General features: G+C 42.6%; 1 protein-coding gene across 1 annotated transcript in view; it reads left to right on the top strand.

Moving 5' to 3' along the window:
* The window catches only part of LOC126259768 (nuclear pore complex protein Nup155), a 267502-nt gene extending 252527 nt beyond the window's left edge, over positions 1–14975 (top strand). The window contains exon 26 of the mRNA XM_049956773.1: positions 14108–14975. Within this exon, the coding sequence (XP_049812730.1) occupies positions 14108–14246 (139 nt within the window). The 3' untranslated portion in view covers positions 14247–14975. The remainder of the gene's footprint in view (positions 1–14107) is intronic.
* Positions 14976–15821: the final 846 nt, after the last annotated feature.

Genomic DNA, 15821 nt, shown 5'->3' with positions numbered 1-15821 from the left:
GGTCATGAACGTGAGGACAGTATTACAGAAAATGAATTATTACAACCATAACTAACTACCAAGTGTCTGTTTTAAAAGGCAGAGTGGTAAAGTAACAAGGAGGAATGCCCACTATTAGCCGGCTATTTCAGCACTCTTCTAATCTGTGAGAAACTCCTAGAGAAGTTAAACTTAAATTTGGAGAGGTTAAGACAGCAGAAAACTTACATGAAGTAATTTGTGACATCTAGGGAAAAGGCAACAACACTCACTGGATAGAAGTGTGCCCTTACACACCCTCACATTCCATAAGAAGAGAGATTGCACAGACCCAAACTACTACCTAACGAATTTCATTGTAGCTAATTTCCTACAAAATATTTTGTAAAGGTTTATTTCACACAATAGAACAACAAGTGGATCATCAAATATGTGAATACCAAAAGGCTTCAGAAAATGAAGATCCTGTGTGGAACAGATTTTTGTCTGAAAAGTATCCTCAGAGCAAGAACATTAACAGGTAGAAATACTAAAGTTGTGTTCATTGAATTTTGAATAAGAAAGGAGAAATGGAAAAACTAAAGAACAGTTCTTTTTTTTAAAAAAAGAAATTTCTTGTACTGCAGAAATGAAGTGATGGTTCCTGCAAGAAGTTGAAAATGAAGATGTGCATAAGCAGTCAGATTCCATAAGCAAGAGAAAGCTAAAGTTTATGGGCACCTCATCAGAATGTGCAGATGCAGGTTGACAAAGGAAATCTTCAACTGTATGACCAAACTAAAGATGACCACAAAATGGGTTTAGGAAATAAGAAAATATGTGGAGGAAGTTAGGATCCATCAGAAAACATGTGGGATAAAGAGGCATTTAGAATGAAGGCTGACAAATTCAGGAGGTTTCATGAAAAGCAAAGTACAAGAACCATCATTATGTGGAAAGAGAAAAGGAGGAGGAACCTCGGTGAAAGAATGAACAAGACACTGGGATGAGAAGAATTTGACACAGCACTGAAGAGGCCCATTTCAAAACAAGGCCCCTGTAGTTGAAAACATTTTCTCAAAATAGGCTACTTTCCTTTGTTAAAGATATGGTTCGGAGTGTTGCTATTGTGATAATTGATTATAACTTTTAAAAAGCATTTACAGTGAATGTTTTCACAAAGTACCTGTTACTTTTATGTAATTAAAGCTTAAAAATATTTAAATATCAAGTTCATATATCTAAAAACAAAGATGAAGTGACTTACCAAACGAAAGCGCTGGCAGGTCGATTGACACCCAATTATACACACAAAATTCAAGCTTTCGCAATCAACGGTTGCTTCGTCAGGATAGAGGGAAGGAGCGGGAAAGACGAAAGGATGTGGGTTTTAAGGGAGAGCGTAAGGAGTCATTCCAATCCCGGGAGCGGAAAAACTTACCTAGGGGGGGGAAAAAAGGACGGGTATACATGCGCGCACATCCATCCACACATATACAGACACAAGCAGACATATTCAAAGGCAGAGAGTTTGGGCAGAGATGTCAGTCGAGGCGGAAGTGCAGAGGCAAAGATGTTGTTGAATGACAGGTGAGGTATGAGCGGCGGCAACTTGAAATTAGCGGAGGTTGAGGCCTGGTGGATAACGGGAAGAGAGGATATATTGAAGGGCAAGTTCCCATCTCCGGAGTTCGGATAGGTTGGTGTTAGTGGGAAGTATCCAGATAACCCGGACGGTGTAACACTGTGCCAAGATGTGCTGGCCCTGCACCAAGGCATGTTTAGCCACAGGGTGATCCTCATTACCAACAAACACTGTCTGCCTGTGTCCATTCATGGGAATGGACAGTTTGTTGCTGGTCATTCCCACATAGAATGTGTCACAGTGTAGGCAGGTTAGTTGGTAAATCACGTGGGTGCTTTCACACGTGGCTCTTCCTTTGATCGTGTACACCTTCCGGGTTACAGGACTGGAGTAGGTGGCGGTGGGAGGGTGCATGGGACAGGTTTTACACGGGGCGGTTACAAGGGTAGGAGCCAGAGGGTAGGGAAGGTGGTTTGGGGATTTCATAGGGATGAACTAAGAGGTTACGAAGGTTAGGTGGACAGCGGAAAGACACTCTTGGTGGAGTGGGGAGGATTTCATGAAGGATGGATCTCATTTGATGGCAGAATTTGAGGAAGTCGTATCCCTGCTGGAGAGCCACATTCAGAGTCTGATCCAGTCCCGGAAAGTATCCTGTCACAAGTGGGGCACTTTTGGGGTTCTTCTGTGGGAGGTTCTGGGTTTGAGGGGATGAGGAAGTGGCTCTGGTTATTTGCTTCTGTACCAGGTCGGGAGGGTAGTTGCGGGATGCGAAAGCTGTTTTCAGGTTGTTGGTGTAATGGTTCAGGGATTTCGGACTGGAGCAGATTCGTTTGCCACGAAGACCTAGGCTGTAGAGAAGGGACCGTTTGATGTGCAATTGGTGGCAGCTGTCATAATGGAGGTACAGTTGCTTGTTGGTGGGTTTGTTGTGGACGGACGTGTGAAGCTGGCCATTGGACAGATGGAGGTCAACGTCAAGGAAAGTGGCATGGGATTTGGAGTAGGACCAGGTGAATCTGATGGAACCAAAGGAGTTGAGGTTGGAGAGGAAATTCTGGAGTTGTTGTTCACTGTGAGTCCAGATCATGAAGATGTCATCAATAAATCTGTACCAAACTTTGGGTTGGCAGGCCTGGGTAACCAAGAAGGCTTCCTCTAAGTGACCCATGAATAGGTTGGCGTACGAGGGGGCCATCCTGGTACCCATGGCTGTTCCCTTTAATTGTTGGTATGTCTGGCCTTCGAAAGTGAAGAAGTTGTGGGTCAGGATGAAGCTGGCTAAGGTAATGAGGAAAGAGGTTTTAGGTAGGGTGGCAGGTGATCGGCGTGAAAGGAAGTGGCATCAATGGTTACAAGGATGGTTCCTGGCTGTAACAGATTGGGTAAGGATTCCAGGCGTTCGAGAAAGTGGTTGGTGTCTTTGATGAAGGATGGGAGACTGCATGTAATTGGTTGAAGGTGTTGGTCTACGTAGGCAGAGATACGTTCTGTGGGGGCTTGGTAACCAGCTACAATGCGACGGCCGGGATGATTGGGTTTGTGAATTTTAGGAAGAAGGTCGAAGGTAGGGGAGCGGGGTGTTGGTGGGGTTAGGAGGTTGATGGAGTGAGGTGAAAGGTTTTGTAGGGGGCCTAAGGTTCTGAGGATTCCTTGAAGCTCTGCCTGGACATTAGGAATGGGATTACCTTGGCAAACTTTGTATGTAGTGTTGTCTGAAAGCTGACGCAGTCCCTCAGCCACATACTCCCGACAATCAAGTACCACGGTCGTGGAACCCTTGTCCACCGGAAGAATGACAATGGATCGGTCAGCTTTCAGATCTCCAGATATCCTGGGCTTCAGCAGTGGTGATGTTGGGAGTAGGATTAAGGTTTTTTAAGAAGGATTGAGAGGCAAGGCTGGAAGTCAGAAATTCCTGAAAGGTTTGGAGAGGGTGATTTTGAGGACGAGGAGGTGGGTCCCGCTGTGACGGAGGACGGAACTGTTCCAGGCAGGGTTCGATTTGGATAGTGTCTTGGGGAGTTGGATCATTAGGAGTAGGATTAGGATCATTTTTCTTCGTGGCAATGTGATATTTCCAGCAGAGAGTGCGAGTGTAGGACAGTAAATCTTTGACAAGGGCTGTTTGGTTGAATCTGGGAGTGGGGCTGAAGGTGAGGCCTTTGGATAGGACAGAGGTTTCGGATTGGGAGAGAGGTTTGGAGGAAAGGTTAACTACTGAATTAGAGTGTTGTGGTTCCAGATTGTGTTGATTGGAATTTTGAAGTTTTGGAGCTGGAAGTGGGAGATTGAGTAGATGGGAGAGACTGGGTCTGTGTGCAATGAGAGGAGGTTGAGGTTTGCTGGAAAGGTTGTGAAGGGTGAGTGAGTTGCCTTTCCGGAGGTGGGAAACAAGGAGATTGGATGGTTTTTTGACTCCCCAAGACACTATCTAAATTGAACCCTGCCTGGAACAGTTCTGTCCTCCGTCACAGCGGGACCCACCTCCACTTCCTCAAAATCACCCTCTCCAAACTTTCCAGGAATTTCTGACTTCCAGCCTGCCTCTCAATCCTTCTTAAAAAACCTTAATATCCTACTCCCAACATCACCACTGCTGAAGCCCAGGCTATCCATGATCTGAAGGCTGACCGATCCATCGTCATTCTTCCGGCGGACAAGGGTTCCACGACCGTGGTACTTGATCGTCGGGAGTATGTGGCTGAGGGACTGCGTCAGCTTTCAGACAACACTACATACAAAGTTTGCCAAGGTAATCCCATTCCTAATGTCCAGGCGGAGCTTCAAGGTATCCTCAGAACCTTAGGCCCCCTACAAAACCTTTCACCTCACTCCATCAACCTCCTAACCCCACCAACACCCCGCACCCCTACCTTCGACCTTCTTCCTAAAATTCACAAACCCAATCATCCCGGCCGTCGCATTGTAGCTGGTTACCAAGCCCCCACAGAACGTATCTCTGCCTACGTAGATCAACACCTTCAACCCATTACATGCAGTCTCCCATCCTTCATCAAAGACACCAACCACTTTCTCGAACGCCTGGAATCCTTACCCAATCTGTTACAGCCAGGAACCATCCTTGTAACCATTGATGCCACTTCCTTATACACAAATATTCCGCACATCCAGGGCCTTGGTGCGATGGAGCACTTCCTTTCACGCCGATCACCTGCCACCCTACCTAAAACCTTTTTCCTCATTACCTTAGCGAGCTTCATCCTGACCCACAACTTCTTCACTTTCAAAGGCCAGACATACCAACAATTAAAGGGAACAGCCATGGGTACCAGGATGGCCCCCTCGTACGCCAACCTATTCATGGGTCACTTAGAGGAAGCCTTCTTGGTTACCCAGGCCTGCCAACCCAAAGTTTGGTACAGATTTATTGATGACATCTTCATGATCTGGACTCACAGTGAACAACAACTCCAGAATTTCCTCTCCAACCTCAACTCCTTTGGTTCCATCAGATTCACCTGGTCCTACTCCAAATCCCATGCCACTTTCCTTGACGTTGACCTCCATCTGTCCAATGGCCAGCTTCACACGTCCGTCCACAACAAACCCACCAACAAGCAACTGTACCTCCATTATGACAGCTGCCACCAATTGCACATCAAACGGTCCCTTCCCTACAGCCTAGGTCTTCGTGGCAAACGAATCTGCTCCAGTCCGAAATCCCTGAACCATTACACCAACAACCTGAAAACAGCTTTCGCATCCCGCAACTACCCTCCCGACCTGGTACAGAAGCAAATAACCAGAGCCACTTCCTCATCCCCTCAAACCCAGAACCTCCCACAGAAGAACCCCAAAAGTGCCCCACTTGTGACAGGATACTTTCCGAGACTGGATCAGACTCTGAATGTGGCTCTCCAGCAGGGATACGACTTCCTCAAATTCTGCCCTCAAATGAGATCCATCCTTCATGAAATCCTCCCCACTCCACCAAGAGTGTCTTTCCGCTGTCCACCTAACCTTCGTAACCTCTTAGTTCATCCCTATGAAATCCCCAAACCACCTTCTCTACCCTTTGGCTCCTACCCTTGTAACCGCCCCCGGTGTAAAACCTGTCCCATGCACCCTCCCACCACCACCTACTCCAGTCCTGTAACCCGGAAGGTGTACACGATCAAAGGAAGAGCCACGTGTGAAAGCACCCACGTGATTTACCAACTGACCTGCCTACACTGTGACACATTCTATGTGGGAATGACCAGCAACAAACTGTCCATTCCCATGAATGGACACAGGCAGACAGTGTTTGTTGGTAGTGAGGATCACCCTGTGGCTAAACATGCCTTTGTGCACGGCCAGCACATCTCGGCACAGTGTTGCACCGTCCGGGTTATCTGGATACTTCCCACTAACACCAACCTGTCAGAACTCCGGAGATGGGAACTTGCCCTTCAGTATATGCTCTCTTCTGGTTATCCACCAGGCCTCAATTTCCGCTAATTTCAATTTGCCTCCGCTCATACCTTGACTGACATCTCTGCCCAAACTCTTTGCCTCTACAAATGTCTGCTTGTGTCTGTGTATGTGCAGATGGATATATATATGTGTGTGTGTGTGTTTTTTTTTTTTTTTTCTATCACCTTGGAAGTGATTGTCAAAAATCCACACATTTTCTCCACATTACTGATGTCTGGTGCATTGTGCTCCAGCGTTCTGTCACTCTGGAGTCCAACAGTAATTTGGCTGACTACTTCTGACTTGTGGTTACATCAGTTCCTTGCCACCAGCAGTTGGTAACTTTCACATAAGTTCCAATGGATCATTTGTGCCACATCATTTGCCTCTGCCTGTAATCAGTATGAATGGTAGTTGTTTCATCAGCTTCTTTACAGTGTCTCCACTTTGGGTCTTTAGATGATTTCTCAATTCTGGCTTTGGTGCCGGTAGTTCTGTAGCGTGTTCCTGTGCAGCTCAAATCGGTCCTCCATTTTTTTTCTTTAGGGCTCTTTTGGTCAGCCAAGGTGAGGTCTTTTTGTTGTAGCGGTCCCTTATTATTAGAGGGTCCACTGAACCGACATGCGAGAAGGGTTGCTGACCCCTTTCAGGTTTGGAAGGGTTGCTGACCCCTTTCAGGATTGGAAGGGTTGCTGACCCCTTTCAAGATTGCAGAGAGAAACATCCCCAGCAGAGTGAAACAATAACAGATGTACCAAATAAGTATGCAACTACTTTGCCAGACAACATGTGACAGTGTTCCACCAATTGGAACTCGTATGAGCGACGTAGCACTCCGCCGACCTGGCTTTATAAGCACACTTGGACTGTCAGACTGGCAGTGTTCACCAACTGCTAGGAACAGCTGCGGCTAGTACATTTACCGGCCCCAGCATTGTATTCACTCGCTGTAGCATTGTAGTAGCACATTGTATTTTGTATTGTATAGAGTAGATTTTGGTCAATATTTTTCTTCCATTGTCTTGTTAGCTTATTTGGTTTGTCACCACAAGAGTTGTGGGTTTTCGTGTTGTTCTTGTGTTTAAAACTTGAGTGTATGCCAAGAAGGCATTTTTTCTTCAATTAAATAAATAAAGTGTATTAAAATTGACTGTTGGTTCTTCTCCTGCCGATCGCAGGATGCAACACTTTTCTTTATTTATTTTGTCTAGTCTTCTCCGAAGCCTACCCATGTTATGTTTAATTGCAAAGGGATTTCATCCCAGCATTGGAGTACATCTTTCCAGTAGTGGTTCTTGGTTTGCTGTACCTCGAGAAGCTTTTTGTTGTTGTTGTTGTTGTTGTTGACTTCAACCAGAGCTGATTCTTTGCTGTCTTTCACACAGTCTGCCAATGCATGCTTATCTTCTTCTTCCACTGTCTGTCTCTCGTGCAACAGAAATTTACCAGCTGCTTTTCTGGAAAGTACACCCTTTGAGGGTTGGAGTACATGGTAAACTATCATGAGTGTCTTGTTTCGATATTATCTAGATTGTCAAGCTCTAGTTGTGTCCAGTTCACAATGCCAGGAGTGTATCTGATGACTGGTATAGTTGAGGTATTAAGTGCTTGGTGGCATTGCCACCTTTCAATTTGGTTTTCAAAATTTTTCTGAGCCTTTGAGTGTACTCTTTCTGTCCACATTGGTTACATGCACAGGCTTGATGTTTCGAGCTGCAAAATTCCTTGGTATTTGCGGGCTTTAGACTGATGACACTCTGTGGTATCCAGGTACCATTTTTGATGCCTTCACTTTCTTGGATGTTTCCCTTGCTTAGTGCCAGTGTGGTGCATTTATCTGAGCTGAATTCCATGCTGAAGATTTTGACTATTTGTCGGAGACTGGATCTCAATTTCAGATTTTCTATTGAGCTTCGGGTCATCTGTGTACAGCAATTGGGATGTTTTCTGAGAATTTCTCACTGATTGATAGCCCGGCTCTGTTGTCTGTGAGAAGGTTGACAGGCAAGTCAAGGCAATAATGAGCAGCAGTAAGATAAGTCCATTTAGAAAACGATGCCCTTGAGTAGTCCATAATTTTCTTTTCGGGCCAATAGTTGTTTTCCAGTGTTCCATCTCATTTTCAGTGAATTTCTGATGTTTTTGCTGACTGAATTGGTTTCCAGGTACTTACAGTGACTTGTTTCTTCACAATTTCCAAAGCTTCAGTTTTTCTTGGATTCAGCCAATACTTTATTAGGTACTCTTTGGTCTTCTGGTTATTCAATACATGCCCTTTTGTGATATTAAAAGTTACCTGCATCACATCTCAAGCTTTTGATTTTCAGTTCCACCTTAACATTCCACTTCAGTTTCTCAGTAGATTTTATTGCAGCCTGTGATTGCAGTAGCCGCAGTTCTTCTGTTACTGTTGTACTGTAGATTAGATTTTCATTTCTTTGTCTGTTGTTACCAGGGCAGTTGCATTGGCACCATTAACGTCTTTCATCAACTGCTTTCTTTCTATAATAGACAATGCATGGGCCAGAATTTTGTGTTTTAAGTTCCAGAATTTTGTCAGTGTGCCAGGTATTATACATTAACATCTATACCCGTACTCTGCAAACTACTGAGAGTTCATGGCAGAGGGTCATCCCATTGTGCTAGTTGTTAGGGTTTCTTCCTATACGATTGGCCGGCCAGGGCGGCTGAGCAGTTCTAGGCGCTACAGTCTGGAACCGCGCGATGGCTACAGAGCAGGTTCGAATCCTGCCTCGGGCATGGATGTGTGTGGTGTCCTTAGGTTAGTTAGGTTTAAGTAGTTCTAGGTTCTAGGGGACTGATGACCTCAGAAGTTAAGTCCCATAGTGCTCAGAGCGATTTGGACCTTCCTGTACGATTCACGTATGGAGTGTGGGAACATGTGCTATAATTAATCTAATCTTGGCCTCAGGGTTTCTGTGTGAGAGATACATAGGAGGCTGTAGTACACTGTTGTTTGGAAAAAGTGAAAACCCAGATGTGATCACAATGAAATTTATTCTAATGATTAGGGACATGGCACTACTCAAATGATTAGCATTACAGACCTGTACATTCACGGTGGCTGTGTAAATTTAGTATGGAGCAGCACAGTCACGTCGCTGCAGTCAGAGCTGCTAGACATCATGGTATGGAATCGAAGAGTGCTTGAATATGCTGCTGGGAAATACTCTGCCTCGCAGTTTGTAGGTGCATCCACAAAGCATCAACTGTGGTTGCTAGAGGGACTGAACAGACAAGTTGCCGTCCGACTGTGTCCCAGACATGTTTGACAGGCGACATTTCAGGTGAACGGGCAGGCCAGGGAAGCACTGGAATCCATTGTTCTTCACAGAAGGCTTGCACATTCCTTGCCACATGTGGCAGGGCATTGTCCTGCTGAAATATGGCATGTGGAATGACCTGTAGAGGGGCAGTGCCTCAGGTTGTAAAACCTCTCTAATGTAATGGTAGCTATTAGAGGTGGGCAAACTGAAACACGTAACTGTTTCGAAACAAATGAAACCGTACAATGTAATGTTTCGATACGGTGTTTCGAAACAGTTTGTGTTTTGTAATCTAATAAACCTACACATTTCATCATCTTGAATGTCTACTGTATAAGTACGTCCATATAAACACAAATGAGGTGCGAGATCGCTAATCGTATCGCAGAAAGTATGAAACTATCACTTAGGCGTCTTGGCAGTTTCGTATTTCCTGCAGCAAATGCGCTGGTTTTGTGTCATGTGACCTTCATACTTTTCAATTGGCTGAGGACAGCCATAGCTAAAGACAGAAGAACCACCACGAACGGAACTGGAGGTGGGAACCAAGGTTGGGTGGGAGCAAACTGCAGAAACAATCGATATGCTACTGGGATTCCCACATTCCGTTATATGGGTAATATACCCATCCTGCTAATTTCGATGCACACAAAGGGAATCGTTGTGGATAATAGGAGCAGTGACTATAGACTCACAAATAACGCCAAATAATTCGAATAAATAACAAAATATAACAGAAAAAAATTTTGTCTTTTAAGGTGTTTCGAACCGTTACTATAAATTCACCATGTTTCCCAGCCCGACCCGTTCACAATTCCACTATCAGTGATATGTCAAACAGATTGGTTGCAATTATACCTACATCAAATTTATGTATATGTCTAATAACTGTCACTCTACGCCTTTTTTTATTCAAAATGGTGTAGGCTTACTTGCGTTTCTTAATATGATTGCTGAACATGGTTAGAGAAGCGTATGTTACAAAAAAAATGTAATTTAACTGATTTTCACATATTTATTATTTTGAATGTGAATAGTATGCGTTGTTTTATTGTTTGGTTAGTGTTTATAAAGCAGATGTTACGTCATTTCGGAATAGGGCAGTCAGCTAGAAACGAAGCTTTATTTTCGGATATCTTAAGCTTCATGCTATTGCTTGTCAAAAAGATTTCGACACTCTTGAAAGTGTTTCACGAAGTGGTATATTGTGTTTCAGTACCTGTGCCGTCATTTCGGAATATGGCAGTCAGCTAGGAACGAAGCTTTATTTTCGGATATCTTAAGCTTCATGCTATTGCTTGTCAAAAAGATTTCGACACTCTTGAAAGTGTTTCACGAAGTGGTATATTGTGTTTCAGTACCTGTGCCGAACCCGAATCTCGTCCGACACAGAGCGGAATGAAACATCACTGTTTCGATACAATTAGTCCGTTCCAAGCACAGGTGGACTGAAACAGCCATATTTTGAAACAACGATACAGTTTCTGTGTCTGGCTCGAGATCGAATCTGGATCGGTTATCCGAGACAGGGGCGGAATGAAACACCACTGTTTCGAAACAGTGAACCACAGCTGTTCCGAAACACTGAAACAGTTCCACGTATCGATACACTGTATCGAAACATAGAAACAGTGGCAAAGTCTAGTAGCTATTCAGTTGCCTCGAGATGTAGGAGGCAAGATTGTGTGATACAGGCAATGACACCCCAAACTGTCACACTTGGCATTTGTCCTGTAAGCCACTAAACAAGGCAATCTGCCCAGCTGCATTCACCACGGCAGCATCGAGGCGTATGCAGCCATCGCTATAGAACAAGTTGTTGTGGGGCTATCTGAAAACACATTTTGCCACTTAGCATGCCATTCTTGTTGGCGTCGGTGGGTTGTGGTCAATGGAAGCCAACAAAATAGCATGCATGCCACCAGTCCAGCCTGCAGAAGACACAGTTGAATTGTCTACTCAGACATTTCCACACCTGTTGCAGTGCTATGATGTCTGACCAACATTGTGGATGAGATTGTTCTGTCCATTATTGCCAAGAAGATAAGAGGCAGTCATCTCGCTCTATGGTCACATTGTGTCATCCAGTACCGTGTTGGCTTTCTGACGGTTCCCTCCTCTCCACTGGTTCTACATATGCTTCACTGTTGAAGCAGCGAGTCCTGTATGAGCCACAATGTCATGGGGTGACAAATGCCTCCTGGAGTCGTTCTGCCATGTCAAAACACATTCACATGCCATACTCACCCTGTGATGTAGGTGAGGGAGAGTGGCACTTGGTTATACATTCTTATTTTGTGCGATGGCTCCACACCGACTGAGCGTTGGGTAACACTGACCTGTCTGGTCACACAAAAGAGGGTGTTGTTGGGCCTACTTGCACACTACCTGTCTGCCATTTAAGTAACTTATCATGATTCCACTGTTAAACATGTCCACTTACTGTAACGTGTTGCAGTTCATTGCTTCTGATTGTTTCACTTTTTACAAACAGTAGTGTATATTCCTAGAGTCATCAGTAAATGCCAGTTCTTTACATTTCATAACTAGGTTTATTGAAGTAGTTTACTTCTGTTTTAAAGTGTCTGCCAGTTCAGTTTCTTCACCTCCTCTGTGACACTATGTCTTGATTTTGTATGGGATTGATTTGTGCTTCTTCTAGGTCAAGTTTGACATTTGTGATTCATGGTATTGTTGACTTGACCCTTTTATGTATGTCAGAATCCTGTTGGTGAGTCTTGGTTGTAACCTGCTGAAGTGCCAATAGAACTTAGCACCTTCTTTTTCTGACATCTGGTGTTAGGTTTGATATCTCTCTGGTTTTCTTTGAGCGCAATCTGTATCCCTCTTCAGTCAGCTTTGGGCCAAGAATTTTTCTCATGATTTTGCATTCTTCCTTCAGTGTACTTTCCATGTTGCTTTTCATGTGGTAGTGTCTCACTTGCATACAATATTTCAGGCTTGATTACTGTGTTGTAGTGACTTATCTTTGTTTGAATGGACAAGCATTTCTTGTTCTGTGTGTCTTGTGTTCTGCTGTAAGCTGTCTCCATTTTTTGTAGCCTAGTCTTCTGTGAGATTTTTTTCTCCTCCTGTAGGTTTGAGGATCTCACCTAGATATTTGATGTATAACTCTGTTAATATTGACATATTTTGTGACTGTTTTTATATGTTTAATTTTGATTAGAATAATTCAGACTTCTGGAAAGAAATTTGTAGGCCATCTTTTTTGCACATTCTTTTAGCATTTGTATTTGTTTCGTTGCTGTTGCTTCGATATCTGCATTATCTGAGAATAAGGCCAGGCTGTCTGTAAAAGCTATGTTTGAGATTTCTATCTTGTCCCATGATCATTCTAGTCGTGCCGGTTTCCAATGTCCGTGGATTTTCAGTTGTTTTTGCCATTCCCTCATTACATTGTCCAGGACTAGGTTGAACAATAGTGGAGATAATCAGCCGCCTTGGTGCATTCCAGTTTTGATCACGAAGGGATCAGAGATTTCACCCATGAATTTAAATTTTGACGTTGGCCAGCCAATGTCTGTCTCATTGGTTGTAGTGTTTTTGTGCTGAGTACCTGTTCTTGTAGGATGCTGAGTAAAAATTGTCAGTCAGCAAACTTTTTTTTTAATCTGTGGAAGTGCAAATGATTGGAGTATTCCTGATAGCCTTGTTTTTCAGAATTGAACTTTCCCACAATTTGCAGGCGACTTTTTTCCTGTGCCGATTTGTGTGTTGAAATCACCTAGCAAAATTTTTATGTCGTCTTTTGGGATCTTGGTCATCACTGTCTCTAAAGTTGCTCAGAACTTCTGTTGATTTGAAGTCCTTTTCGTTATCCACATTTGTATTCATTGGGATGTATACGTTGATCATTGTATACTTCTTGTTTGCGCACTAGCAGCACATTGTCATTAGCCTGTTGTTTATGAGGGTGACTTCTCTGATTGAATTGATTATCTTCTTGTGTACCATGAAGGCCATGCCCAGAAGCAGAGCACCCCTGGCAGTTCATTTTTGTGTCTTGCTTTTGAAAATTGAATAGTTTTCATATCCATTGTGTCTTTGTCTGTTATGCATTGTTTCCTGCATTGCGAGTAGCATGATCTTTTGTTTATCAAGCTCTAATGTTAGGTTGTGCTGTTTTCGTGCTTGGATCAGTGTGTTTTTGTTGAAGTTTCCGAGAAATGTAGGAATTTTTTGTGGAAGTTTGCCAGAGAATGCCAACTTTCTCTGTAATCATGCAAGTCCAGGTCCCTCAGAATCAGAGTTCCTGGTTGCCGTCTGTTGATGAGTGGATTGGTTACTGCCTCTGGTACTATTGTTGTTCCTCATTCGAGCCATGGTTGCTTGTAATCTTGTTGGTCCAGTGTTTATTGTTGTTGTTGTTGTTGTTGTTGTTAACAACTTCTATGGTGTAGTGGTCAGCATCACTGGCTACTAATGCAGAGATCCCATGTTCGATTCCCAAGGACCACCTCAATTTTTTCTGTGCTGGCTTAGTCTGGAATAGGGTTCAGTCAGTCTTGCAATGCAAAATGAAAAGCTGCCTGATTATTAACAGCAGTGAAATTTACATGCAGGCCACCAAAGTGGTGTAAAATAGAAATGTTGCCCCTAAGCTAGTAGCCACTTTATTAAATATGATTAAATATTTTACTGAGTAAATAGTTGGGAACAGTTTTCTGACTGTCTCTTGTAATTCTAATGCTACTATATAGTCTTTATCAATACTCCGAAAGCCACTTGATGATATGAGGCTGATGGTAATTTTGCATGTTCTTTATTGTAGCAGTATTGTTTCATTACAAGTTTCTTCAGTAATTTTGCTTTCAATATTTGTGATGTTTTCTTCCAGGAGAATAACCATTACAAGAGCAGCAGACCTTATGTCCAAGTGCCTCACATTCCTATACAGCAAGCCAAACACACAGAATCTAGTGGATGTGCTACGCTTCACCCAGTCAAAACTAAATCGACTGTCCAATGCGCTGTAAATATAGTAATTGATTGTGAGCACATGGAAGTTATTTTATTGAATAGTGTGAAATATTGAATGTTATAATTTATTTTTGTTATTATCTTAGCCTTGTCTGTAAATGATTCATTTACTTGTACATATTATTTTTATGAATACTTTGTACAGCTTTAATGTTACTGAAATTTTATGACAGACTGATGATCTTTAAACACACATTCTTTCCAAGTACCTTATTTGTAGGAATATGGTATTATAAATTGTGAAGTCTTTGCCACTGTGTCAGATATGAAACATAAAATCAGTCAATTCCAGTATCCCACCAAATGATACAATGAACTAAATAAGCATGAATTCCATTTATGTGGAAGGCGAATGAATGCCTTATTTTTAAAATAGTTTTGTACCGGTGTAATTTATACATACTGTACCAATATTCTGCAGATCTGTGCTGCTACTGTGTTTACATGATTTTAGATGATAAAAATACACATCAGTTTTGTTGTATACATTGTGATATTCAGTACTTTGTCCTGGATTGGAATAGTCATTGAGAAATAGCCGTGTGATTTGTGATTCATTTTGTACAGTCTTTGTAAGGCTTTAGTCTTGTTGATAAATACTAGCCACATAAATTTTTCATGTACCTTTGTATTTCTGGAAAATAATGAGATTTATGTATATGACACAAAACATGTGTACAATTGTGGATGTTGTTTTATATAAATTCGTATTTTTGAAAATACCATGCATTGGGTTTCTTGTTATATTTGTTTTCTGTTGTACCTTTATAATGTACACTAATACACTGATAGATTTACTTTCTAGTAACATTTATTGAATTAGTTTTCATTTATTGAAAGGTGTGCATATAGAGAAGTAGTAGTTGTAACATGTGAGCATTAGTCCCTCAAGCTGGGAACCTGAGGATACAATCGTGGGATGTGAAATCTGCTGTGGCAGTATCTTCATCACACACTCTTCACTTACAATCTCACAAGTAGTATGATATTGCTGTGCCACCTGTTAACAGCTTCATCAGCTGTACATAGGAATAAAAGTGCTGACACACCATTAAGATCTTCATCAGAAAGTTGGTGTCAGGAGAAATCCCTTTGTATCTCAGTATCAGAACACGACTCGGAGGTCAAACAATGCTGCCCAGAACTTCATGTACTCCTATGTCAAAGGGCTATTCTCAGTGAATCAAAATGTTAGTGTACATGATGGCAAAAATCACTTTAGACTGTAATGGTGACACTAAGACTGAGAGAAGCAAAGTAGAAATGATGCAGAGTGAAGATGAGAACAAATATGTTATGGCAGTGGACATCTGCAAAAGCTAGTAGAATGCAAGTAGGGAAAAAAACTGACAGCCCATAGGTGTTTTTAAGGACACAATTTTATTGGTAAATGTGGATCTATGAAAGAGTAAATTCTGCACCAGCAACACTCAAGCTATATTTCAGAGAAAAAACTTGTAGCATTAAGTTTGAAACAAAAAGCGTAGTTGTCAAGTCTCATTTACACCGGGGCAATTTCTTGCAACACTGTGGCACACTGTGTAAATGTGCCATGCATTGTCTAGTAGCAT

This window comes from Schistocerca nitens, chromosome 5, assembly GCF_023898315.1.
Source record: "Schistocerca nitens isolate TAMUIC-IGC-003100 chromosome 5, iqSchNite1.1, whole genome shotgun sequence".
Lineage (NCBI taxonomy): Eukaryota > Metazoa > Arthropoda > Insecta > Orthoptera > Acrididae > Schistocerca > Schistocerca nitens.
This window is presented reverse-complemented; position numbering and strand designations above follow the sequence as displayed.